The 26,359-nt window shown below is 22.5% G+C and overlaps 11 protein-coding genes and 2 pseudogenes across 11 annotated transcripts in view; 6 read left to right on the top strand and 7 right to left on the bottom strand.

Moving 5' to 3' along the window:
- Nucleotides 1-468: 468 nt before the first annotated feature.
- On the top strand, nt 469-4,708 carry DDB_G0285581 (hypothetical protein; the record flags this gene model as incomplete). Its single annotated transcript, XM_633046.1, has 6 exons — nt 469-1,425; nt 1,573-1,734; nt 1,924-2,151; nt 2,234-2,806; nt 2,884-3,480; nt 3,581-4,708. The coding sequence occupies 6 exons, from the start codon at nt 469-471 to the stop codon at nt 4,706-4,708; spliced, it is 3,645 nt and encodes a 1,214-aa protein (XP_638138.1).
- A 512-nt stretch (nt 4,709-5,220) lies between these two features.
- On the top strand, nt 5,221-8,536 carry nup107 (nucleoporin 107; the record flags this gene model as incomplete). Its single annotated transcript, XM_633045.1, has 4 exons — nt 5,221-5,326; nt 5,422-5,881; nt 6,020-7,036; nt 7,162-8,536. 4 exons carry the CDS (start codon nt 5,221-5,223, stop codon nt 8,534-8,536), a joined length of 2,958 nt encoding a protein of 985 aa, XP_638137.1.
- Nucleotides 8,537-8,887: 351 nt separating this feature from the next.
- On the top strand, nt 8,888-10,162 carry DDB_G0285577 (hypothetical protein; the record flags this gene model as incomplete). Its single annotated transcript, XM_633044.1, has 1 exon — nt 8,888-10,162. The coding sequence occupies one exon, from the start codon at nt 8,888-8,890 to the stop codon at nt 10,160-10,162; it is 1,275 nt and encodes a 424-aa protein (XP_638136.1).
- Nucleotides 10,163-10,277: 115 nt separating this feature from the next.
- Nucleotides 10,278-11,459, bottom strand: alkB (alkylated DNA repair protein; the record flags this gene model as incomplete). The annotated part of the gene is made up of 1 exon (XM_633043.1): nt 10,278-11,459. One exon carries the CDS (start codon nt 11,457-11,459, stop codon nt 10,278-10,280), a length of 1,182 nt encoding a protein of 393 aa, XP_638135.1.
- A 280-nt stretch (nt 11,460-11,739) lies between these two features.
- Nucleotides 11,740-12,263, bottom strand: DDB_G0285573 (annotated as a pseudogene; the record flags this gene model as incomplete).
- Nucleotides 12,264-12,393: 130 nt separating this feature from the next.
- Nucleotides 12,394-13,155, top strand: DDB_G0285755 (annotated as a pseudogene; the record flags this gene model as incomplete).
- A 166-nt stretch (nt 13,156-13,321) lies between these two features.
- DDB_G0285569 (hypothetical protein) lies at nt 13,322-13,792 on the bottom strand (the record flags this gene model as incomplete). The annotated part of the gene is made up of 2 exons (XM_633039.1): nt 13,322-13,527; nt 13,780-13,792. The coding sequence occupies 2 exons, from the start codon at nt 13,790-13,792 to the stop codon at nt 13,322-13,324; spliced, it is 219 nt and encodes a 72-aa protein (XP_638131.1).
- Nucleotides 13,793-14,233: 441 nt separating this feature from the next.
- DDB_G0285567 (hypothetical protein) lies at nt 14,234-14,525 on the top strand (the record flags this gene model as incomplete). The annotated part of the gene is made up of 2 exons (XM_633038.1): nt 14,234-14,246; nt 14,317-14,525. 2 exons carry the CDS (start codon nt 14,234-14,236, stop codon nt 14,523-14,525), a joined length of 222 nt encoding a protein of 73 aa, XP_638130.1.
- Nucleotides 14,526-15,382: 857 nt separating this feature from the next.
- Nucleotides 15,383-16,817, bottom strand: DDB_G0285565 (hypothetical protein; the record flags this gene model as incomplete). The annotated part of the gene is made up of 3 exons (XM_633037.1): nt 15,383-16,163; nt 16,334-16,626; nt 16,749-16,817. 3 exons carry the CDS (start codon nt 16,815-16,817, stop codon nt 15,383-15,385), a joined length of 1,143 nt encoding a protein of 380 aa, XP_638129.1.
- Nucleotides 16,818-16,948: 131 nt separating this feature from the next.
- On the bottom strand, nt 16,949-19,070 carry DDB_G0285753 (hypothetical protein; the record flags this gene model as incomplete). The annotated part of the gene is made up of 4 exons (XM_633036.1): nt 16,949-17,119; nt 17,213-17,542; nt 18,542-18,960; nt 19,016-19,070. 4 exons carry the CDS (start codon nt 19,068-19,070, stop codon nt 16,949-16,951), a joined length of 975 nt encoding a protein of 324 aa, XP_638128.1.
- A 1,258-nt stretch (nt 19,071-20,328) lies between these two features.
- On the top strand, nt 20,329-21,180 carry DDB_G0285563 (hypothetical protein; the record flags this gene model as incomplete). The annotated part of the gene is made up of 1 exon (XM_633035.1): nt 20,329-21,180. The coding sequence occupies one exon, from the start codon at nt 20,329-20,331 to the stop codon at nt 21,178-21,180; it is 852 nt and encodes a 283-aa protein (XP_638127.1).
- Nucleotides 21,181-21,340: 160 nt separating this feature from the next.
- rps15 (40S ribosomal protein S15) lies at nt 21,341-22,094 on the bottom strand (the record flags this gene model as incomplete). Its single annotated transcript, XM_633034.1, has 3 exons — nt 21,341-21,359; nt 21,438-21,845; nt 22,087-22,094. The coding sequence occupies 3 exons, from the start codon at nt 22,092-22,094 to the stop codon at nt 21,341-21,343; spliced, it is 435 nt and encodes a 144-aa protein (XP_638126.1).
- A 962-nt stretch (nt 22,095-23,056) lies between these two features.
- Nucleotides 23,057-26,359, bottom strand: part of DDB_G0285559 (hypothetical protein) — a gene marked incomplete at both ends in the record, with an annotated part of 3,970 nt that continues 667 nt past the window's right edge. The window contains one exon of the mRNA XM_633033.1: nt 23,057-26,359. This exon is cut by the window's right edge and continues 9 nt beyond it. Coding sequence (XP_638125.1) covers nt 23,057-26,359 — 3,303 coding nt within the window.

Genomic DNA, 26,359 nt, shown 5'->3' with positions numbered 1-26,359 from the left:
AGAAATCACATGATTTGATTGATATAAATTTCAAAGTTTTCACTCAAGTGATCGTATTATTAACTGATGGATATCATGACTAGTCAATGATGCTATTGATTAATATTGATTTGAATTTAAAACTTTTTTAATTGTTTTCTTTTTTCTTCTTCTTCACTAGTGATTCACCTTCTCCCAAAGAATTATATATACTAAAAAAAAAAAAAAAAAAAAGAAAATTTAAAAAAAAAAAAAAAAGAGAATATTTTTATTTTTTATTTTTATCAATATTAATATTTTTTTATTAATTTTTTTTTTTTTTTTCACAAATTATTTTTTATTTTTTTTATTTTTTTTTAATTAATTTTTTTTTTTTTTTTTTTTTTTTTGTTTTGTTCATTAAAATTTTTTTTAAAAAAAATATATATATACATATATATCATATATATATAGTGTAAACCAAATACACAAACCACTTATTTTTAAAAAATGGATTATTTATATAAAAAAATATTTAATTTTGATATATTAAATAGATTGGATATTGATTTAAATCTGTATACCAAAGACAAAGACAATAATAATAATAATAATAATAATAATAATAATAATAATAATAATAATAATAATAATAATAATAATAATAATAATAATAATTATAATGATAATTATAATGATAATGATAATGACAATGATAATAACAATAATAAAAATAATAATGGTAACAATATTACAATTCAACTTGCTGGAGATTCAGTAAAAGTATTTAAAGCATTTATAGCATATTTAGAGAAACAATACCCAATTAAAGAGATATATGATGTACCAAAGACTATATTGTTTCCAGAGATGTCAAAACTTGGTGTCTTTACATCAACGATGAGACCAATTAGTTCAGGTAAGTGGATGTATGATTTAATACCGAGTAGAACTAATGGACTTAATTTTGGTTGGGCAATATGTAAAACCAAAGAGAAACCATTTCCAAAGTTATTACCCAAATCCTATACAGTCGTTAAATTATGTGTTAAAAAATTATCAATACCAAGACCCGATGGTATCATTTTCACATGCACTATAGATGCTACCAATAAATATAAACCAAAAATATCATTCTTTTCAAATGGTAAAGAAATCTCAAGAGAAGAAATTACAATTAATATTAAAGATATAGATAATGATGATGATGATAATAATAATAATAGTAGTAGTAACAATGAAACTATAACTAATGGTGAAGAAACTAAAAATGATGAGCCAACAATATTTTACATACCTTATATTGTATTGGAATCATCAGTTGCACAACCAAATTTTGGTGGTAGACCATTAGCATTTAAAATCAAAGGATTTAAACCAATAGTTGAAGAGAATTTAGAAAATTCAAATAGAGTTCAATATTTAGTATCTGTATTTTTAAGAGTAATAAGTTCAAAAGAGATTTTAGTATGTATCATATATTTTATTATTATTATTATTACTATTATTATTATTATAATTATAATTATAATTATAATTATTATTTATTTGAAATTTAATATTCATTTTATATTAATGATTTTTTTTTTTTTTTTTTTTTTTACTTTTAAAAAGTCAATTTATGGATCAGGATATAGAGATATATTATCTTGGTTAACACCAATTTTAGTTTCAAATTTAACTTTATATACAGTCGAATCAATTTTAGTTTCTTCATTTTATCAACATTTTAATTTAGTAGATGATATAATCGAAGCTTTGAATTTAAATTTAACAGTAAATATTATTATTTTTATTTTTATTATTATATTATAAATATAGATTAATGATGATGATGATGATGATGATGATGATGATGATGATGATGATGATGATGATGATGATGATGATGATGATGATGATATAGGAAATTTTGATATTTTTAGAAAAATAAATAATAATAATACTTTTTATTTTTATTTTTAGGAATCTCTTTTTATATCATTAATGAAGCAAATATTCTCAACTATTACAATACATTGTAGACCAACACCAAATTCTTCAACTAAACCATTAAAATTATTCTTTAGATTCTTACAAAATAATGTTACTTTACAATACTTTTTATTAGATCATAATAATATTTTAATTTTAGATTATATATTTTCAAGAGAATCAGTTTTAGTAAGCGAAGATAATTTTTCAAGAGAAGTTGTATGTATATACATATAAAAAAAAAAAAAAAAATAAAAAAAAATTAATTTACTAATTTTTTTTTTTTTTTTTTTTTAAACAGAGAACTACATCAGATTTTGATAACAATATAGAAAGAATATCAATTCAAAAAGAAATTCTTAAATTTTGTTTAACAAGTAAAGGGCATCCATTATTTGATAATGATTTATATGATCTATTAAAGAGTTGGTTAGTTAGAATTGTAAATTTAGAATTGAATCATGAAAAATCCAAAGCAAGTGGTAAACCAAATGAAGAATATCCATTCACATTTTTATTTGGTCTTTTCAATATGTTGGCAGAATATTTAGAACCATTCCTTTTAGATGAAAAACAAGTCGATCGAATACCAATGAGTTATTTAGTTGCAAAAGAATTTGATTCACCAAATAGACAAAGATTAGGTGGTGTACTCTCTCATCTTTTAAAAACTTCAAATTTTAAATCATCATCGTCATTAATTGATTCCTCAACAGCAGCAGCAGCAGCAACAGATCAAACAATTGATAATAAAACTTTATCATTATTGGAAATTCTAATCAATTTATTCGATATTAGTATATGCAAACAATTTGAAAAAATTGATTCTCATGCTACAACTTTATTACATTATTTCTTTATGGGTTTAACTCATGTATGTATTTATAAATATAAAAAAAAAAAAAAAAAAAAAAGATAAAATAATAATACTAATTAATATATTAATTTTAGGAACGATTAATGAAAGCATTAAGCTTTGAAGGATTAAGATTTAGATCACTTAAAAAAGAGATTAGTGAAGAGATGATTTCAACAGATAATATTTGGTTAATGTTTAGATTTTTAGTTAGATTTTTAAATAGAGTGTATTTACATCCAAATAAGGATTATTTCAATTATATTTATGATCACTTTTTTTCAACTACAATTTCAGTGTTTTCATACTTTTCAGTGTCTGATTTATCGTTACTTACAAATCCAAGCAATTTAAGAACTACTATTACTTTTATCTCTTTATTGTTTCGTGCAAATAATCATATAGTAGATAGAACTGTCTCACAAAAGGTTTTATTAGCAATTGCAGAACTTTTAAAGAAAAAGAATTTTTTGGCTTTAGTTCATAATTTACCATCATTTCAACCAATGGTTAAAGATTTATTCATCAATCTTGGTACTTGGGATTTAACAATTTTCACAATATTATTCGATGCTTCTTTACCACCATTTTTAAATTATATTGAAGATTTATTTCAAGATCATGGAATTTACTTATTAAAATTATTAAAAAGTTTATTTGCACAAATACCACAAAATAAAAAATTAATTCATGTAAGTAAATAATAACAAATGTTAATAATAAATTAATAATTAATAATTATTAATAAAAATAATAATAATACTAATTTTTTTTTTTTTTTTTATTTAAAAGTTATTGACATATTTAAGTAAAAAAATGGCACATTCAATTTTAGAGGATGAAACATTTTTAATGATAACTGGTCAATTTTATTTGTATATATTCGAAAAGATTAGTTTAGTTTCAGATGGTGGAAAAATGAAATTTGTTAAATTGTTTTATAAGTTATTACCATCTATTTATTATTTCAGTCAATATAAACCAAAATCCAAACTTTCGTTCGCAAAATCAATTAAAAAGATTGAACTTGATGAAATTTTAAAAGTTTTGGATGAACTACCACTTAATGGTAGTAACTACCAACTTCCAAAAGAAAAGAAAAAATCACAACAACAACAACGAATTCATCAACAAAGACAAAGACATCAACAACAGCAGCTTCAACAACAGCAACAACAACAGCAACAACTTTTAGAAAGAAATGAACATGTAGATGAACATGTAGATGAAAATGAAAACGAAATTTTAAATCTATTAAATGAAGACGATGACGATAATAATGATGATATTAGTGATAGTTTCCGAGAGTTAATGATAACCTTACTTGAAAATTTAGACAACGATGATCCATCGTCATCGTCATTACGATTGCCTTCATCTTCTTCATCTTCTTCATCTTCTTCATCATCTTCATCCTCATCTTCTTCATCATCTTCATTAAGCAATAATAAAAATATAGTTGAAAGTGACAAAGTTTTGAATCCAATTGTAAGGGAAAGATTAATAGAATTCTTTAAATCAATCAATCGTTTAAATGATGAAGAAGAGAAAGAGAATAAAAATAAAATCATAACCACTGATGAAGAGGAACAAATGTGTACTATTTGCTATTCATCGACAGAAGATACTGAATTCTTACCATGTAACCATAGATCTTGTCATCATTGTATTATCCTTCATTTATTAACAAAGAATACTTGCTTCTTTTGCAGAGAAAAGATTAATAAATTCTATTATATAGATGGAAGCAATGATGAAAATAATAATAATAATAATAATAATAATAATAATAATGAAGAATTAGACCAAATTAATCCAAATTTAACTATAGAACAACAAGAAATTGAACAACAAAAATCAATTGATTTACAACTTTCACAACAACTCAAACTTCATAGAAATAGATTACAAAATTCTTAATTTTTTTTTTTTTTTTTGGATTTTTGTATAAAAATAAAGAAAAAATAAAAAATTTTAGAATATTATTAAATCAAATTCTTTTATTTATTTATTTATTTATTTACTTATTTATTTTTATTTTTTTATTTATTTATTTATTTATTTATTTATTTATTATTTATTTATTTATTTATTTATTTATTTATTTATTTATTTATTTATTTATTTATTTATTTATTTATTTAATTAATAAAAAATGTTTTGGATTTCAGGATTTCAGGATCTCAATAATTATCGGGAATAAAACCATATTTGGTTGCAAAAAAAAAAAAATAATAATTGGAATTTAAAAAAAATAAAAATAAAAAAAAAAAAATTTGAAAAAAGCATTCATGAAATTTTTCAATTTTTTTTTTTTTTTTTTTTTTTTTTTTTTTTTTTTTTTTTTTTTTTATTTGATGATCATCGTTTAAGAATAATAGACACAATCGTTTCAAGAAAACGTGTGGTATTCATCAAACAAAACTATAAAAATGTCAGAAAATTTTAAATGGAATTTAGGTAATAACCTAAATAGTAACAATAATGATGACTTTTTTAGTACACAACCATTTAATAATAATAATAAATTCGACTTTAGTAAGTTTTCAAGGCATATATAATAATAATAATTTCCCCCTTTACTCTAAAACTAATTTAAAATAAACTTTTTTTTTTTTTTTATTTATTTATAGGTATTTTACCAGATGATAACAATGAAGATGAATTTAGTGGTATTGTAAATAATAATAATAATATGAATAATAATAATACATTGGTTAAAGGAGATGGAGGAATATTTGGAAATACACAAATTAATTTTAATAATAATAATAATAATAATAATCAATTTGGTAATTCATTGTTTGGTAATACTATTAATAATAACAATAATAATATGGAAGTTAATAATGATAATGATAATAATAATAATGAACAAGAGTTTGAAATGGATAATCAACAATTACAAAATAATCAAATGGAAATGGAAGAAGATGAAAATCAATTCAATAATATATTTAATGATAAGAGTAGAACTGATGATACCATTTATCATAATACATTAGAATATGAATTACAACCAAAATTAAATGATGATCCTCATTTAATACCAATAGAATTATCTGATACATTTTTAAAATTATCTCAAGCAAAGTAAGTTACATTATATATATATATATATAGAGAGAGAGAAAGAAAGAGGGTTAGACAGATAAATATATAGGAAGATAGATAGATATAAAAAAAAAAAAAAAACTAATATATCTCTATTTTAAATATATATATATATAGAATTAATTCAATAAATGATGATGAAAGTAATAAATTATTTTACATGCAAAATAATAGAAAACAAAAAGAACAACAATTAAAGAATTATCAAATGGAGAAAGATACATGGTCAATTTTAAAGAAACTTTATGAGTATAGGGATATACAAAGAAGTATTGATCAAAAGGAAAAGATTGATATCTCTCAACCTAATCAAGTTCAAGTTTACAATTATTTAATTAAAAAAGATCATAAATTACGTGAGAATTTAATACTTTTAGAATGGTTAGAAGAGATGTCATCACAAGTTGAACTCAATGATAATGATGCAGTATTTTGGGAGTACACATTAATCAAATTAAAGAAATCCAATTCCATCACAATGCTAACCAATAATCAAATGGTGTCAGAGTTGGACCCAGATGCAATGTCGCGTCAAAATAAACCAATCGATAAAGATGATGAAAAGAATCAATCGAGATTCTTGAAAACCGTTTGGAGTTTCCTTAGAGCTGGTGATAGAGTGGGTGCTGCTGAATATTGCACAAATGTAGGCCAATTTTGGAGAGCACAAACTTTGATTGGGTTGAACTATTATCAAGGTGAGCATAGTATTGGTAATCCTTATTTCAACCTCTGGAAATCCAATTGTTTAAACATCTCAAAGAATTCAAATGATCAATATGAACGTGCAATCTATGGTCTGTTATGTGGTAATTTAGAGGCAACTCTACCAATTCAAAAGAATTGGTATGACTACTTTTGGTGTTATCTTCGTGTACTCTACGATGAATCTTTATATCGTGAATTAAAACCTTACAGATCACCTCTATCCATTGAAGAAGATATCGATTCACCACCTTCAACTTGTATCTCTCAAATTAATACACCAAAAGATATCTTGGAAATTTTAAAAAATAATACCTCTCAAATTGAAATTAAAAATCAATCTGAAAATCCTTATCATCAAATTCAAGAATTAATAATTGCTGATGATTATTCAATTTTATTTAATTCATTACCAAATTTATTATTAAAGTAAGTTTTTATTTATTTATTTATTTATTTATTTATTTATTTATTTATTTATTTATTTATTTATTTATTTATTTATTTATTTATTTATTAACTCTTTTTTTTTTTTTTTTTTTATTTAAAAAAAGAAATAAAACACCAGAATTTAATAGATTTGCAGTATTATTAATTTTATTTTTTAGAAAGAGAGAACAATATGAATTAATATCAACAAGTGAAGATTGTCCAGAGAATATAGTTATCAATGAATATGTTCAACATTTAATTAATAGTCAACAATATGAATTGGTTGCATTGTATACATCATTATTAAATAATGAATCATTACAAGTTGATGTTTATTCTAGATTTTTAGTTAATATTATTGATCCAAATCAAAGACAACAATTATTAGTATTGGCTGAAAAGTTTGGTTTAAATACTCAAGAGATTGCTCAATCCGTTGTTAAAACTATTACTTCTGGTTCAATTAATACAACTTCAAATTCTTTTGAAAATTTAGAATTCACTGGATTTGCAACAACTATTAATAAAAATAAACAACCAAAGAATAAATCAACTACCACTACTAAAGCATCAACAACTGAAACTACTACTAACACCAACACTACCACAACACCAAATTTAACAAATACAATTATTAATCAAGATAGTAGTATAACAACACAAGATGATTTAGTTAAAATTAATTCAATCCAATGGTTATGCTTTGAAAAACAATTATTAATTAAAGCAATACTTCAATCGAATTTATTACTTCGTGATTTCATCTCTTTGAATAAGTATGGTGCTGCAAGTGAATTATTAAAATCATTACCAAAAGATATTGTAATGATTGCAAAACAACAAAGTCCATTAAATGAATCCGATACCAATAATATCATTAAAGAATTTAGAGATTGGGAAAATTATATAACTGCAAATATTCGTATTAATCTTTGGTTACAAAATTATTCAAATCAACCAAAAATTTCAAATTATTTACCACAATCTTTAAATAATAATAATAATTATATAAATAATAATAATAATAGTTTTAATAATATTATAAATAATTCAATAATTAATTCATCAATTGCATTTAGATTAAGAGGTAATGAATCATATGCTGAAAAATTAGATATTGAAAGAAGAAAGAAAGAATATGATGATGTTTATGGTCAATGGAATCAAAATAATATAAACTTTGGTAAAGAAGCTATCGTTTCAATTCGTTCTATCATTAAAACTGGTTGGTTATGTCCTTTGGAGAATCAAATTGGTCTATTCAGTGAAGATGATCAAAGTGGTCATGAAGTCACTTTAATTAGAAAGAAATGTATTCCTTCACTTTTCAAATCATTATATACAATTTTAGTTGGTATAGGTTCAATTCAAAAGAGTTCACAATTATGCAATCAAATTGCAAATGAAAGATTCAGATGGTATTCAATTTTCTCTAAAAAAGAATTACAAGAAATCTTACAATTAGTTAGAGAAAGTTCAATTAAATTATTAAATTAAACTAAAAATAAAAAAAATAAAAAAATAAAAAAAAAATAATAAATAAAAATTAAATAAAAAAATTTTATATAAATAAAATTATTTAACTAACTCATTTTTTAGTGATATTTAATTAATTATTTTTTTGGAAATTAGATTTAAAATAATTTTCCCAAAAAAATAAAATAAAATAAAATTAAATCCATACATATTAAATATATAACTTTTTTAAAATTTCCATTGCATAACAATTTAAAAAAATTTAAAATTAAATTTTATTTGAAAAAAAAAAAAAGGTTTTTTTTTTTCATTCATAAAAAAAAAAAACGAATAACTTTTTTCATTTTTGATTAAATAATAAAATAAAAAAAAATGATGAATATAATAAGGAACTATGTAGTTAAAAGGAGTGGTAAAATTTTTAAAAAACCAAATTACAGAATTACAATGGACCAAATTGGTTTAATGGAGAGTGTATTTTTAACAAAGAATGGTACACCAAGACAAAGTTATAAATTGGTTCCAGATTCTAGTGGAAAGATTAAAATAGATTGTAAACATGCAGATGATGCATTAAGAGGATTGGAAGGTTATAGTCATGTTTGGGTATTATTTTGGTTTCATAAAAACAATGAAGATTATAAAAAAAAAATTAAAACAATTGACGATAAAGAATATAACTTTAATTATTTTAGTAGTAGTGATAAAAATAATAATAAAAAAAATAAAAATAGTAATAATAATAATAATAATAATAATAATGATGATGATGATGAAAATATAGATACTGAAAATAATGAAAACATTATTGAAATTAAATCAACGATTAAAGAAAGATCACCACCAAGACATGTTACAGTTAAACCACCAAGATTAGGTAAAAGGATAGGTGTATTTTCAACACGTTCACCACATAGATATAATGATATTGGATTATCACTTTGTAAAATTGAAAAGATTGAATATGATACAATTTATTTAAGTGGTGTTGATATTATAAATGGTACACCAATTATTGATATTAAACCCTATATACCTCAATATGACTCTATACCAGACGCAATCGTTCCAAATTGGGTTCAACAACAAGAAACTGCTATCAATGATATTAAATTCACTGATAATGCAAATAAAGGTATTGAAATTTGTTTAAATTCTGTTGGTTTTGGTTTATTAGATCAAGGTGATGAAATTAATAATAATAATAATAATAATAATAATAATAATAATAATAATAATAATAATAATAATAATAATAATAATAATAATAATAATAATAATAATAATAATAATAATAATAATAATAATAATAATAATAATAATAATAATAATAATAATAATAATAATTTACAAGAAAATCAAATTGAAAAAATTAAAAGATTAATTTCAAATGTTTTAATTAGTGAAGTTAGATCAACTTTTAGGAAACTTAAAAAACCAGATGAAAGATGGGGATTTTTTATTGGTAATTTAAATATTCAAGTTTATATGTCAAGCCCTGGTGTAATGACAGTTTATAATGTTGAAGATAAAAATGTTTGGATTGATTTTCAAAGAACACAATTATCATTATCAGAAATACCACATGGTCCAAAAATATATGAAATAAATGATAATGAAAACAATGGAAATATTGGAAATGAATAGATAATAAAAAAGAATTATAAATTTTTTTTTTTTTTTTTTTTTTTCTAAACAAATAAATATAAATAATAAATATACAAAAATAATTTATTATAAATTTAAAATTATTAAATAATTATTATTCATTTTTATTAATTAATTTACCACCTAATTTTGGAACTTTAAAAACTTGTCTTGTATTTATATTAACTCTTCTATTTTTTTCTTTTAACCATTGAATTTTATATTTTAAATCTTGATCATCATTTTCATCGATTAAACCAAGATCAAAAGAATTTTCAACAATTTTAGCCACACCATGATAACAATATCTTGATCTACCACCCATAATCACTATATCACCACTACGAATGAATAGAGGAACTGGAGCGATATCTCTAGTTTCAGCACCCATTAAAAATACGGCAGTACTACCGAAACTAATTGAAATGATTGGTTTCTCCATTTCTTGTTCGGCATCATCTAAATGACCACCCATAATTGAATCTTCAGAGTAGAAATTAACGGTTGCGGCCTCTGCAACATATGGATCGAATTTAGTTGCAATTGCAATCTTTTGAACCAATTCTTGAAGATCGTCAGGGAATTCCTCATAGAATTCCTCACTATATAATCTTGGTGTCCATTGATATTGGTAACCCAATGTTGACCAAGCTAATTTATCTAAAAGTTGACGATAGGTTGGTAATGGTTCACCATTTTTATCTAATGGTCTTGTTGGTTGTTCAATTTCATCATCATCATGTTTACCTTGACTCTTTAATTCTTCATTGATTAATTCTTTTTCACCATTTTTCCAAAGATTCTTTATTGGACCATGGAATAAGGTGATATTGTTATTATTTGGTGGATCTGCATAATCTTCTAATGCATGTTTAATCCATTTCTTTTGTTGTGATGCTGTAAATGGTGATTTAATGAAATAAAATCCTGGATAACCTTGTAACCCATAAACTTTCCATTCTCTTGGATGTAAATAAAACTCTGTATCCCTATTGAATTCAAAATCATGGGTCGTTACATTTGATGTACAATCAATTATTAACTTTTTATTCTCTTCTGTATTATTCTCTAAATTATGAAAATCTAAAACTGGTGAATAATCAATTGGTTCTCTTTTTTCTTTAGGTATATTCTTTCCATTTGCTGATTTTGTAACTTGTCTAAATAATCTTTGAACTCTCATAAATTCTGTTACTTTTTTAACTGGTTCTGTTGTTGTTGCTGCTGTTGATGCTGTTTTTTCATTATTTGTTGTTGCTACATTTGATGTAGTTGGGTCTTCTTCTGTCTCATACATAATCTTTTTATTATTATTTAGTGCTAATGTTTTCAGTTAGCGTTTGGGAAAAAAAAAAAAAAAAAAAAAAAAAATTTAATCGCTCAGTTGTGCGTTTTAAAATTAAAATTAAAAAAAAAAAAAAAAAAAAAAAAAAAAAATCAAAATAATAAAAATAGAAAAAGAAAAACGAACGAAATTTTGAATTTCCCAAATTTATTATTTTATTTTTTATTTATTTACAAAAAAAAAATAAAAAAATAAAAAAAAAAGTTTATTTATTTTTATTTGATTTTTATTTTTAATAACCAGCTGAAATTGAAATTTCAGACCATTTTTCAGGTTCTAATAAATGTGATTGTAATTGTTGTTTACCAGCTGATAATGAACCAGAACCAATGAATAAATTATTTGGTAATTGTTCGATTGTTGGTAATTTAATTAAGAGTTCAGCTGCTTTTTCAGGATGACCTTTTGAATATGTTGAATATTTATTAAACATATCAATGAATGATTGAGTTGAATATTCATCAATTAATTTAGAAGGTACTTGAAAGTTTGATTGTTGACCAGCTACGAAACTAGTTTTAAATCAACCTGGACTAACTAAAATTACATTTACACCAAATGGTTTAACTCTTTTTGTGCTGATAATGTAATTGCATTAACTACGTGTTATGTTGAACTGTAGGCTGAAAAATTTTGCGTATTATCCCAACCCATTTGGGAGGAAATGTTAATTATTAAACCTGATTTTTGATTTCTACCACCTGATGTTCCAGTGGTTAACCAAATTTTATTATTTTTATTTTCAATTGAATTCATTTTAATTTTTTTTTTTATTTATTTATTTAAATTTTTTTTTTATTTTTTTTTTTTTTTTTTTAAGACTTTTTTATTTTAAGAATTCTTGATAATTCAAAATCCAAAGGCCCCCCCCCCCCCCCCCCATAAACTAGATGTGGTGCAAGTTCAGTTATTTCATTTGAAACGGATAATTTTACTAAACTTTCAACAGATATTCTCATATTGTTTATTTATGCATGGTATCATTAGATTGGGTTGTTCAAATCGTGCAATTCAACATTACAATATCGCTACAAAGAAATTGAAAAAGAACAACGTTTTCTCTACGTTTCTAATGGTTTCATTTTCATGAAAAGAGATATTTACTCTTATGAAAGTAATACCGTAAAGCTATATGATAGCGAAACTGAACAGGAATTGCAAATGATAGAAATTGAAAACACCAAAATTAATCATTTTAATTGGAAGGTTTGAAAACTTTTGTATGATTGCATGTACTTATAAAACTGTTAAGCTATGGGATATAGACTCAAATAAAACTGAATTGGTTCTCAATGGTCACAAAGGTTCAGTTAATTGTCTCAACTTTTTAAATGATTATCAATTGATTACAGGTTCAAGCGATAAGACCATTAGAATGTGGGATATCAGAAATCCAAGTTCTGCCATCCACAATATAAAATCTCATTCCTCAAAGGTTAAAGCAATAAGTATCTATAATAATTTACGTATGTGTACAAGGGATGAAGATTCAATTTGTTTATGGAATTTAGAGGGTAGTAATGAACCAAACCTTTTAACTACCATTAATAATTTATCACCCGTAGAATGTTTATCAATAGATGATGAAACAATGTTAGCTGGTTTTTCTGATGGTGAAGTTTCTTACTATGACTTTAATTCAAAATAATTTAAATATATTTAAAAACATTTGTTTTTTGTTTGGTTATTAGTATTTTATACTATTTTTTTTTCTCTAACAAACACAATAAAAATTTTTAATACTACTTTTCCAATTTTCTAAAAATACCTTTTTTTTTTTAAAGGTTAAATTTATTTTTAAAACTTTATTAAATTTAATAACGATGACATCTTGGTTCAGGACGGCATGGTGGACATGGACGACAAATTGGACGTGGTGGTGGACATGGATGACAACTATTCCAGTGGTGTTGACCCCATCCAGATGTTTCATTTGAACCAAATGAACCACTTGAGCTACCGTTTTCAATTGAAGAAACACTTGATTTCAAAGAACCAGTGGATAATGATGATAATGAACCTATATTTATTTAAAAAAAGGGTTTAAATTTAGTTTATTTTATTTATTTAAATATTGTAAAATACAGGAAAATTTGAGCAAAAATTTCGAAATTAAGAAATTCACCATGTTAGGGGGATCAACAAAGTGGTTTAATTATTAAAACATTTATTTTGTAGGAATAATTATAATTAATTATTTATTATTATTTTTAAAAATATTTATGACAAATTTTACTGAGTTTTACAATATTTCTAAAAAAATTATACTTACTGAAAATACTCATGCTTTTTTTTTTGATTTATAATTAATATTTTAAAAATTGATTTTTTGTTTTTATAGTTTTTTAATTTTATGAATAATTTTTTTTTTTTTTTTTTTTTTTTTTTTTTTTTTTTAAAGACTTTTTTATTTTAAGAATTCTTGATATTTCAAAATCCAAAGGCCCCATTTATAATAATAATTAATATAACAAGTAATCATTTATGAATAAATAATATAACAAGTCAAATAGAAAAATATAATGGGGGGGAGTTTAAGTTTTTTGATATAAAAAAAAATAGAAATGAAAAAACAAAAAGTATGATTTTAAAAATAAAATTAAAAAATTATTTGTTTTTTTATTCTTTTTTTCAGAAAAAAAAAACTATAAATTGTAACCAAATTAGAAAAAAAAAATATTAAATCAAACTCTAATTTTTAAACAAGAAACTATTAAAATTTTAAAATGACCCTATTTTGTAAGTTTTTTTCCTAAAAAAAAAAAATTTAAATTTATTTTTTTATTAATAAATAATTTATAAAAATTAGCATCATTATCATCATTAAGCACTGGTTCTTTGAAATCAAGTGTTTCATCAATTGAAACTGGTAGTTCAAGTGGTTCATTTGGTTCAAATGAAACATCGGGATGGGGTTACCACCATTGGAATAGTTGTCATCCATGTCCACCACCACGTCCAATTTGTCGTCCATGTCCACCATGCCGTCCAGAACCAAGATGCCATTATAAATATTAAAATAGATTTTTAATAAAAATAAAAAAATTTCATTAAAAATAAATTTCCTATGCAATTTTATTTTTTTTAAATATTATATTTTTTAATTTACCCTGCAAACTTTGTTGAAATAAATTGAAAATGGATTTAGTGGTCACAATGGCACATCCCAAATTAGGACTAGGATTAAAAAAAAAAAAAAAAAAAAAAAAACTGTTGGATTATGTATTGGACATTGATTCACAAAGGAATAAACCCATTCTCTAACATATTTTAAATCATCAGTTTTTTGAGCATCACTAATACATTCTATATTTCTGTTTAATAATAAATTTTGTTAATAAAAGAATTTTATTATCATTAGTTTTATTGGTAGTAAATTTTCTAAAATCAAATTCAATGTGTTTGAATATATTTTTTAAAAAGAAAAATTATTTATTTAAATTCCAAACATATTAAAGATCTATTTATTAATTTTAAACTTTAATGATGACATCTTGGTACTGGACGACATGGTGGTGGTGGACATGGACGACAAATTGGACGTGGTGGTGGACATGGATGACAACTATTCAATGATGGTAACCCCATCCCGATGTTTCATTTGAACCAAATGAACCACTTGAACTACCAGTTTCAATTGAAGAAACACTTTATTTCAAAGAACTAGTGCTTAATGATGATAATGATGCTAATTATTTTTATTTATTTTGAAATCACTGAATTGTTTCAAATTATTTTTAAAAATAACCCCTGCGGTTTGTATTTTTTTTTATTATAATCATTTTGATCAAAATTTTTTTTTTTTTTTTTTATTTTTTTTGTTAAAAAATAATAATAATACAACATAATTGATTTAAAATAATCTCTTTTTAAATTTAAAATTTATCAAGATTTTTAATTCTACCACCCATTTGAATATCAACAGTGGAACTTTGAGGTCTTAATTCAATGTTATTTGTATTTTTCTTTGAATTTCCATTCTTCTTCTTTTTAATTAAAACAATGGCAACAACAATAATTGCAATTAGTGCAAGACCATCTAAAATTCGACCAATAATAACACCAATATTTATTTTCTTTTTGTTTTCAGAACCACAACCATCGCCTTCATAATCTTCAACACATTGACATTGACCAACTGTAGTATTACATAAACCACCATTTAAACATGAAACTGAACAACTAATACCACTACAATCTATACCTTCATAACCTTGAGTGCATGAACATTCGCCAACTGTTGTATTACATGAACCACCATTTAAACATTGTGGAACTGTACAATCCTTTGTATCACAATCATCACCATAAAAGCCATTTATACATGAACAGTCACCAACCATAGTATTACATGAACCACCATTTAAACATGAAACTGGACAACTAATACCACTGCAATCCATACCTTCATAACCTTGAGGACATGAACATTCACCAACCGTAGTATTACATGAGCCACCATTTAAACATGAAGCTGAACAACTAATACCACTGCAATCCGTACCTTCATAACCTTGAGGACATGAACATTCATCAACTGTTGTATTATATGAACCACCATTTAAACATTGTGGAACTGTACAATCTTTTAATTCACAAAAATCACCATAATGATCATTTATACATTGGCAACCAGTGAGTGGATTACAAGTACCACTATTTAAACATTTTGTGTCACAATTTGCATTTGGGCATTAATTGATTGTACTTGATTACCATATTTCATTAATACAGTTCTATTAAATAGTTGAGGTGATAATGAAACTGTTATTTTTGGTAAAACATCATTTGCAATTGATTTACTCTCATCACCAAATAATATTAACTCAATTCTAACTCTTGTATTATTATTAAATGCTATTGAATATATTGAACTATTGAAACTAGGATCAATAATAAATTGATCTTCATTTGCTGAATTTTCAATTGTTAATGTAACAATTCTAATTGCGCATTGTCCAACTTCTGAATTAATATTATTTTCAAATAATTTATAAATTGTGTTTGACACTGGATTTGGTAGAAATAATTTACCAATTATTGAAATTGAACCAATTGAAGTTTGACCATATAGTGTATAAATATCTAAATATGAACCTGTTGCTATTATATATGCTGTCTGATAGAATAGAATTATTTAAAAGTTAATAATAATAATAATAATAATAATAATAATAATAATAATAATAATAATAATAATAATAATAATAATAATAATTGATTTAATATAATATTAATTACAATATCATGAATACCATCAGAGTTATAATCACCAATATCAATAGCCTCAACATAGCCATTAATTGACATTATTGAACAATCACCAACTTGATCTTTTAAATAAATTGGATTTGAAGCATAATTTTTATTATTACCATACAAAATGGTGAATGGGAGGTCAGTGTTACCACTGATTAAAAAATCTGCAAATCCATCATTATTTATATCCCCAATCTAGGAGATAAAGCCCAGTTATAGGTGTTGCCAACAACTGTTATAACCAAACCATCCGATGGATTTAGATTTATACTTAATGTTGTTGTTGGTGGATATTCTGTTTTACCCCAAACCAAAAAAGCTATTTGGTCACCCGAAGTCAGTCTTGTAAGAATCTAAAATTTTTTAATAAAATGTAAAAATTAGTATAATAACAATAAAGAATAATAAAGAATAAGAATAATCAAAAATAATAAAGAATAAATTACACCAAAATCATTAAGTCCATCATTATTAAAATCTCCAAAAGCATTTGGAAGAGTATTAGTATCTATTGAGCAACCTAAAAAGCTGAAACTGGTACTTTTGACACCATCATAAACTGGGATATATGGTGAGGTAAAAGGACCTCTACTACCATAAATAATATCGATTGCTATATGTCCCCTATTTATCATTATATCACCAATCCCATCATTATTCATATCATAAAGATAAGCAGAAAATGGATTGAAATTATTAATTAAAAAACCATTACTCCATTTAATGTTGAAAATCAAAATTACTTGCCAATGGCCCATAAAATACATATAGTCCTTCTGAATTTATAGAATATATCAAATCATCATTACCATCACCATTCAAGTCTCCATGTTCAATTGAAATTAAACTTCTGCCTTCTGATATTAAAAACCCATTTGTTGAATTAATTTGAGAAAATGATGTCGGAAAATTACAACATTGAAATTATAATTTAAAAAATAAAATAAAAATAAAATATAAAAAAAGTTTACCTTATATTTTTCTGTCATTTTTTGTTAAAAAAGTAACTTTTTTTCTGATTTTGAATTTTATCGAAATGTATTTTTTTTTTTACACAAACGATGGTTTTTTTTTTTTTTTTTTGGTGAAAAAGATATTTTTAAAAAATAAATTTCTTTTATTTCGTTTGGATTTTAAAATAATCACATGATAATTTCTTTAAATTTTAAAAAAAGAAAAAAAAAAAAACAAAACTTTTTAAAATAATCATTTTGATAAAAAAAAAAAAAAAAATTAAAAAATAACTTTTGCATATAAAAAATAATTTTTTTAATAAAACCAATCCAAAACATTATTTAAATTAAACTTTTTAAAATAGATTTCTAATTTTCATAAAATAATATCCAATTATTTTTTACGTTCGATCGTTTGCTAGATTTTCAAATAATTTTTTTTTTTTTTTTTTTTTTTTTGTTTTCTAAAAAATTCTTCCATAAAATTTTTTATTTGATTAAATTTAATTACAGCTTTATTTATTTATTTACAAATTTTAATACCACATTTTTTATTTCTTTTTTTTTTTCTTTTTTTTTTTTTTTTATCTTTTTTTATATTTTTTTTTTTTTTTTTTTTTTGTTTACTAACTTCCAGCTCTTAAAAGTCTAACGGAGATATTTAAAATATCTAAAAATAGATCAATTGGAACTCTAATGAAATCTGGTTTACATTGTGAGTATCTAAAGCAGTTAAACCAGTGAATAAAGCAAGACCAAAATAGAGATCAAACTCTTGAGCGAAACGGGTGAAAGCATATTTATTAAAAATATCAAAATTACATTTACACCAAATGGTTTAAACTCTTTTTGTGCTGATAATGTAATTGCATTAACTGCATGTTTAGTTGAACTGTAGGCTGAATAATTTCGCATACTATCCCAACCCATTTGAGAGGAAATGTTAATTATTAAACCTGATTTTTGTTTTCTAAAATATGGTGTTGAATTTCTTAATAAATTTAAAACGCCAAATACATTTACATCGTATATCTTTCTAACCTCTGAATCTGATAATTCTTCAATTGCACCAACTAAACCATAACCAGCATTATTAACCAATACATCAATTCTACCAAATTGTTTATTAGTCACTGCATTCTTTACTAATTCATTGTTTGTAATATCAGTTTTAACAATTAATAAATTATCTTTTTCAAATTTAATCTCTTTTATAATCTCTTCTGGTTTACTAGTTAATGCTGATAATTTATAACCATATTTCAAATAATTTCTTTACAAATTCTAAACCTATACCACTTGATGTTCCGGTGATTAACCAAATTTTATTATTATTTTCAATTGAATTCATTTTTTTATTTATTTTATTTTATTTAATAACTATTTATATTTTTTATTTTTTATTTATTTGTTTAAATATTTTATTTTTAATTATTAAAAAAAAAAAACCTTTTAAATAGGAATAAATGTTTGCATTTATTTAATTTTTTTTATTATTAATTTTTCAAGCCATCTATAAATAATAACCTTTTTTTTTGTCATGAAATCGTTATTTAAAAAAAAAAATCAGATTTTTATCAAATTATTTCTCGCATCTTGTCTCTTCAAATAAAATAAAAAAAAAATTAATGACAAATAAAAAAAAAAAATAAAAAAAAATTTAATAAAAATAAAAATTAAAAAATCGGGGTTAGTGTGTGTGGAATGAGATAGGTGCTTTATTTTTTGAAAAAAATTAAATAAAATAAAAAAATAATATAAAATTTATTGAAACAGTAATATTACCACCAAATAAATAAAATAAAATTAATAAAAAATTTAATAAACCTGTTTTGGTTTTTTTTTTTTTTACAAATTTAATTAAATGATTTAATTTGTATAATATATCTATCATTATCACCCTTGCATACTTAAAAACTCAATAAATAAAAAATGATAACAATATTTAATGATTATTCAATCCAATTTTTTTTTTTTTTTTTTTTTTTTTTACTGAGACATTTGAATTTGAGTTTGTGTGTTTGTGTGTTTGTGTGTTTGTGTGAATGTGTGCTAAAATGTATATATTATGTTATCTTTCTCAGTGCAATAAAGCTGTATAAATCATTTAAAAAATGCAATAAAAAATTAAATAATAAATAATAAAAAAAAAAAAAATTATAAAAAAAATTAAAAAATAAAAAAAAAAAAATAATAATTAAATTACATTTATCCAATTCAATTGGGTTATAAAAAAAAAAAAAATATTCGATTCAAAAAACTACAAAAAAAGATACTTATATTTTTAAACAATTGTTATATTAATAACACAATAATTAAATAAATAATTTTATAAAAAAAAAAATAAACCATCAATAATTGATTTTGTTTTTTCCAAACAATTAAAAAAAATAATAATAATAAATATAATAATAATATAATAATATTTTTAATTACCAATATTACATTTATTTATCACTTTAAAAAAAAAAATTGTATAAAAAAAAAATAAAAAAAATAAAAAAAATAAAAAAAATAAAAAATAATTAATAATTAAAAATAAAAAATACAATTAGTAATAATAAAATTAAATTGGGTTAATTTACAATTAATCTATTACTTTCAAAAGAATGGGAAATAAACAATCTATTGAAAATAATGATAATAAAAATAATAAAGATAATAATAAAATTATTTTAGGAGATTTTAAACAAATTTATGAAATTAATTTTTTACCAGGAACTGTATTATTAAAAATATTTTCAATGGTAAATGAAAATGATAAACCAAATGAATTACCATCACAATCTTTTTATCAATTATCATTAGTATGTAAACTTTGGAGATATTATAATTTTCATTCTATTAATAGTATTAAAATGGTACCGGAAAGGTTAGAGAATTTATTGATACCTTATAAACAAAGTGTATTGGATCAAGCATTCCTATCAATTCAACAAATCATTGAAAATAGTACAACCCTAACAACATTAGACTTTTCAAATATTGAAATCGATAAGAAAAGGGCATCACTAATATCAATGTCCTTGGAAACCAATTCAACCATTTTATCAATGAATTTTGAATATTGCTATTTGGATAATGACTCTATCATTCAACTATGTAGAGGTTTAGAAAAGAATAAATCAATTATTGAATTGGATTTCAATAATAATAAAATTGGTCCACAAGGTGCCCTTGCCATTGCAAATATGTTAAAAGTTAATAAATCCATTGAAACCATTAATTTATCAAATAATGAAATTGGAAATCAAGGTGCTATGTCAATGGCTGATATTTTAAAAACAACAAAAAGAAATGTAAAATTAAATTTATCAAGTAATCATATTGGTGACGAAGGTGTTTTAGCAATAGTTAAAGCAAGACAACAAAACAATAATGGTGCAAAAACCTCTTTTATTTATAAAAGTGGTTTAAAATTTACAACTGTTAATGGTAAATCAACTGTAGTATGTCCTTAAAAAAAAATAAAACAATAATAATAAAAAATAAAGATATAAAAAAAATTTAAAAAAATAACATAAAATAAACTAAAAATAATTCTTTTTCTACTATTACTACTGTTTATAACTTTATCACTTTATTATTTTAAAACAAAGCTACAAGAGATATATAAAAAATCTACTTCAATGGGATGAATCTATATTTTGTAAAAAAATAATAAATATGTTAGTAAAAGTAACCTTTTGTTATTATTTTTTTTAAAAAAAAAACATACCTTGAAGAGTGAGTAGCACCAATACCTGGACGACCATGGTTGACACTCTTGTATGAGAGTGAGAATTCACCAGTGTAGTGACCAATCATTTCTGGTTTAACTTCAACTTGATTGAAAACTTTACCGTTGTAGATACCAATGACAGAACCGATCATTTCTGGAACAATTAAAATGTTACGAGCGTGGGTTTTGACGAGGGCTGGTTTTTCACCGACTTGGGTAACGGCGGCTTTTGAGGCTCTGCATTTCTTTAAGAAGTTGACGTGTTTGATTGGGGTTTCACGTCTTAACTTTCTACGAGCACGACATCTCAATAATGAAATTAATTGTTCTTCCTTTAAGTCAAGGAGACTCTCTAAGGCAACACCAGAGTATGTGAACTTTTTGAAAGTACGCTTTTTGATTTGTCTATTAAATGAAAGATTATTGATTAATAACCAATCCTTTATTATAATTTTATAAATTATTATCGTATTGTGTTGTTATTCTGTCATAGATTCGTCATAGTAAATAGAATAATTGATAATCCTTTTTAATCTTTTTTAATCTTAATCTGTTTGAATCAATCCTAAATTTCTATTTATTTTTATATTGTTTATTATGACCTAAATATAAAATGCGACATGAAATAACATATAGATAAACCTACTCAGACATTATGTGGATGAAAGAAAAAGGAAGAAAAAAATTGAATGCACAAATAAAAAATTTTTAACGAAAGGTGTCCAACGTAAAAATTTTCAATTTTTTTTTTTTTGAAAAATTTCTCATTATTTTTTTATGATTGATTAAATTAAAATGAAATCACGTTATTTTTTTTTATTTTTATTTTCGAACCAAAAAAAGTTTTGTTGCGAAAAATTTTATAAAAAAAAATAATAATAAAAAAAATAGAATAAACTTTTAATTATATTGTTTTTTAATTTATTTTTTTTATTTTATAGTCTTTTTTTTATTTATTTTTAATATGCACCTATAAATTCAAAAAAATAAAAAAAAAAAAAAAAAAAAAAAAAAATAAAAATTTTTTAGTTCTTTTTTTATTCTTTTATTTAAAAAAGTTTATTATAAACAAAGATATTTTTTTTCTTTCTTTTTTTTTTTTGTTATTATTACTGTAACCCAAGGTGCAAATGGGTTGGCCAACACTTTTTTTGTTTTCAGCATTTTTTTTTTAAAGAGGCTAACGGTTTCAAATAGTTTTTTTTTTTTTATCAATGTTTGAGATAGATTTTATTGATGTTATGTTAAAAAATATTAAACACAACAACAAGACACAAAAAAAAAAAAAAAAAAAAAAAAAAGTTTTATTATGGCACATAGAATATCATTACAATAATTATTTTATTTATTTGGGATAGATTTTATTAAGATTATTAAGATTTGAAAAAAAAAAAAAAAAAAAAAAAAAAAAAAAAAAAAAAAAAAAAAAAAAAAAAAGCATTCGACAAATGATTTTTATTAGCACTGGCAACAATAATAACAATATTAATTATTGAGAAATTAATTAAAATAATAGTAATAATAAAAAAAAAAAAAAAAAAAAAAGAAATATTTTAATGGCTTTTTAAAATTTTTATTTTGTTGTTTAGTTTAAAGCATTCATATGAATGAAATGTTCATTCATCATCATATTCATCATCATCATCTTCATCGTCATCTTCGTCATCATAATCACCAAAGTTATATTCACCATCATTCAAACCTTCAGTTTCTAGTTGCATTTCTAAATCTTCACTAAACATTTCATCACTTTCACCATCAAACAATTCGTCATCATCACCATCACTATTTAAATTATCACCTTTTTTATTTTCATTATTATCACCATCACCATCACCATCATCATCATCACTAAATTCTAAATCATTTGAAAATGGTTGATTTCTATAAAAGTCAATAAATTTGAAATTATTTGCAGGAGTGAAAGAATAAGTTTTATTATTAAACCAATCAATTAAATCATTTGAATAACCTGATAAAGTTTGAATTGAAACTGAATTCAATGATTGGAATGATTTTGATGATGATAGGAATTTAAATAATTTTGAAGCTGGTTTTTTAATTTTTGAATTTGGTTCAAGTAATGCATACTGGATTTTAATAGATTCTAAATTTATTTCATCCAATAAACATTGCAATAATAGTATTGATAATTCACCATTATCTAAATAAATTTCCAATTGTTTAATATTTGATTTAAATGATTTCTTTGAATAATTTGAAGTGAATAAATCTTTATATTGTCTTAAAGTTTTAATTCTTGAAATTCTACCATGAGAAAATCCTAAAAACTCTTCATCACCACTAAAGAAATTTCCACCACTACCACTACCACTACTACCACCAGCACTAGTAATACTATTCTTATTACTTAAAAGTGTAATAGCACTAATACTATTTCTAAAATCTGAAACTAATTGACCACTAAAGTCATGATTAAAATCACATTGTGATAAATGAATTTTAAAACAATCTACTAAATTATTTGATATCCAATTTAATGTACCATTAAAATAACAAGATAAAAAAAATCCAAAACCAACATTGATTCTCTTAATTTTAATTATATGATTAATATCACCTAAACCATCATCATCATCGTCATCATCATTACCACTATTTCTACCATTACCATTATAATAATATGATAATGAATTTAATAATTTATAATCATAATTATCAGAATTTAAATCAGTATCATCAATTAAATATAATTCAACTTTTTTTACTTTTGATAATTTTTTAATTGATGATAAAGAATTTAAAATTTCTTTTGATAATGTTTCACTAAATATAACTTTTTCTAAAGTTGGTAGAGCAATTAATGAATTGAAATCATCTTTTGAGAATTTACCATTGTAAAGTTTAATTTCTAAAATTTTTAATTGTTTCATTGATAAAAGTAAATTACCATAAGATAAATCTAAACTTTCAATGATTCTAGAAGGTGTTTTAATCTTTAAATATGATATTTTATCAATTTTTAATATTGACCAATCTCCATTAACTTTAGCCAATGAATTTGTTTCTAAATCTCTTGGATGATTTAATTGTTGTAATTTTAAGAATGATTTCTTTAGATATATCGGTACACTAATTGATGAGTTTATAATGTTTACAACATTTTTATAAAATAATTTATTAACCATTGATAATTTTAATTTACATCTTTGACTTGTTGTTGAACTATCATTAATTAACAATAATAATATATTTTGAATTAAATAAATTGGTAATATAATTTGTGCTTGGTTATCTCTACTTAACGATTCCTTTATAATTGGTTTAACTTGTTTCATTTTATAATATGGTGATTTTAAACATTGTTCTGTAAAAATTGGTACTAAATATTTATCAATTTCATCAATTGATAAAATTAATAAGAAATGTTTTAATTTATCCAATACAAATTTATATTTAATTGAATGAGGACCATTTTCATTTTGATTTTCATTTTGATTTTCATTTTCTTCACTATTTTTTAAACCATATAAAATAAATTCTAAAGATTCTTTCATTAAATGATGTTCTTTAATACGTTCAAATAAGAAAATGAATAATTCTTTCAATCTTAATAAATTATTATTAGCTAAACGAATTTGAAAATCACTTTTAGTATTTGATCGTAATGTTATTGAATGTTTAAGTAAAATTGATTCATCAACTTTAAATATCATTAAACTATCTTTGGTTTCTTTTTTATTTTCACAACATGTTGCGAAATTATAGGTGAAATCTAAAGTTGGTAATAGGAAATTTGCATATTGATGTAACTTTTCTAATATTGATAAAGTCTTTTCAAAATGATTATTATCAATCAATAATGATTGTTTATAAAATTGTGGTAATAAATAATAATGAATTGAATCAATACCATTATTAAAACTAATAGAACCACCAATAACACTACCTATACCATCACCAAAATTCAAAGGTAATGTAGGGGGGTGTGTTTGATTTTTTAAACTATTTTGATCAAGATCTTCACAATTTGTAATATTTAAATATTTTCTATGTTGAGCTTCACGATAATCATCTTTTAAATTCTTTTTAATGAAATTCATTAATGTTTTAAACTTTTCAAAATAAAAACCATTAATTTTTAACATTGGTATAATTAAGAAATTGAAATCGGTTGTATCCATTATAGTTGGTTCAAATAGTGTTTTGGCACCTTCAACATTGATTGCATTAACAATTTCATCAACTAATTTATATTGAATTACATGTGAGAATTTAGCTAAACCTAATAAAAACATTGTATAATTCTTTTTTGAATTATCATCATTTTTAATTAAATTTAATATTTTTATAATTGACTTTATATATTCATTTTCTTCAATTGAAACTATATCTTTACAAAATTTAATTAATTTTTCATCATACATATTATCATTTTCTATATTATTATTATTATTATTATTATTATTATTATTATCATTGTTAATTTCATGAATTCCATTATATGGTTGTTGTTGTTGTTGTTGTTGTAATTGAGATAGAGGATTATCATTGAATAATATGAAGACCATATCATTTGAATTTATTGTTTTAAGAAAACGAGGAGTTGGTGGTGGTGGATTTAAAGAAAAAATATTTTTTTGGAATGCTTTAGATTCATAAATGCTTTGGAATATGGATAATGTTTCTTGTTTTATATGATTTGATCTTTTCATTTCATATTCTAATTCATCATCAATACTATTATTATTATTATTATTATTATTATTATTATTGTTGGTTATTATTTCTGGTAATGGTTTTTGTTGATTATTATTATCATCCTCTTTAATTAATAGTAATAATGAGAATAGCATATATAATAAATCAATCTCTGTAAATTCTGAAATTTTAATATTAATTTTTACACATAACTCACTCTTTCTTACACATGCTAAAATAGAAACCCCAATGTGATT

The sequence above is a fragment of the Dictyostelium discoideum genome (assembly GCF_000004695.1).
Source record: "Dictyostelium discoideum AX4 chromosome 4 chromosome, whole genome shotgun sequence".
In the NCBI taxonomy this organism is placed as follows: Eukaryota; Evosea; class Eumycetozoa; order Dictyosteliales; family Dictyosteliaceae; genus Dictyostelium; species Dictyostelium discoideum.
Note: the sequence above shows the minus strand (reverse complement) of the source record. Positions and strands in the feature narration are given on the sequence as shown.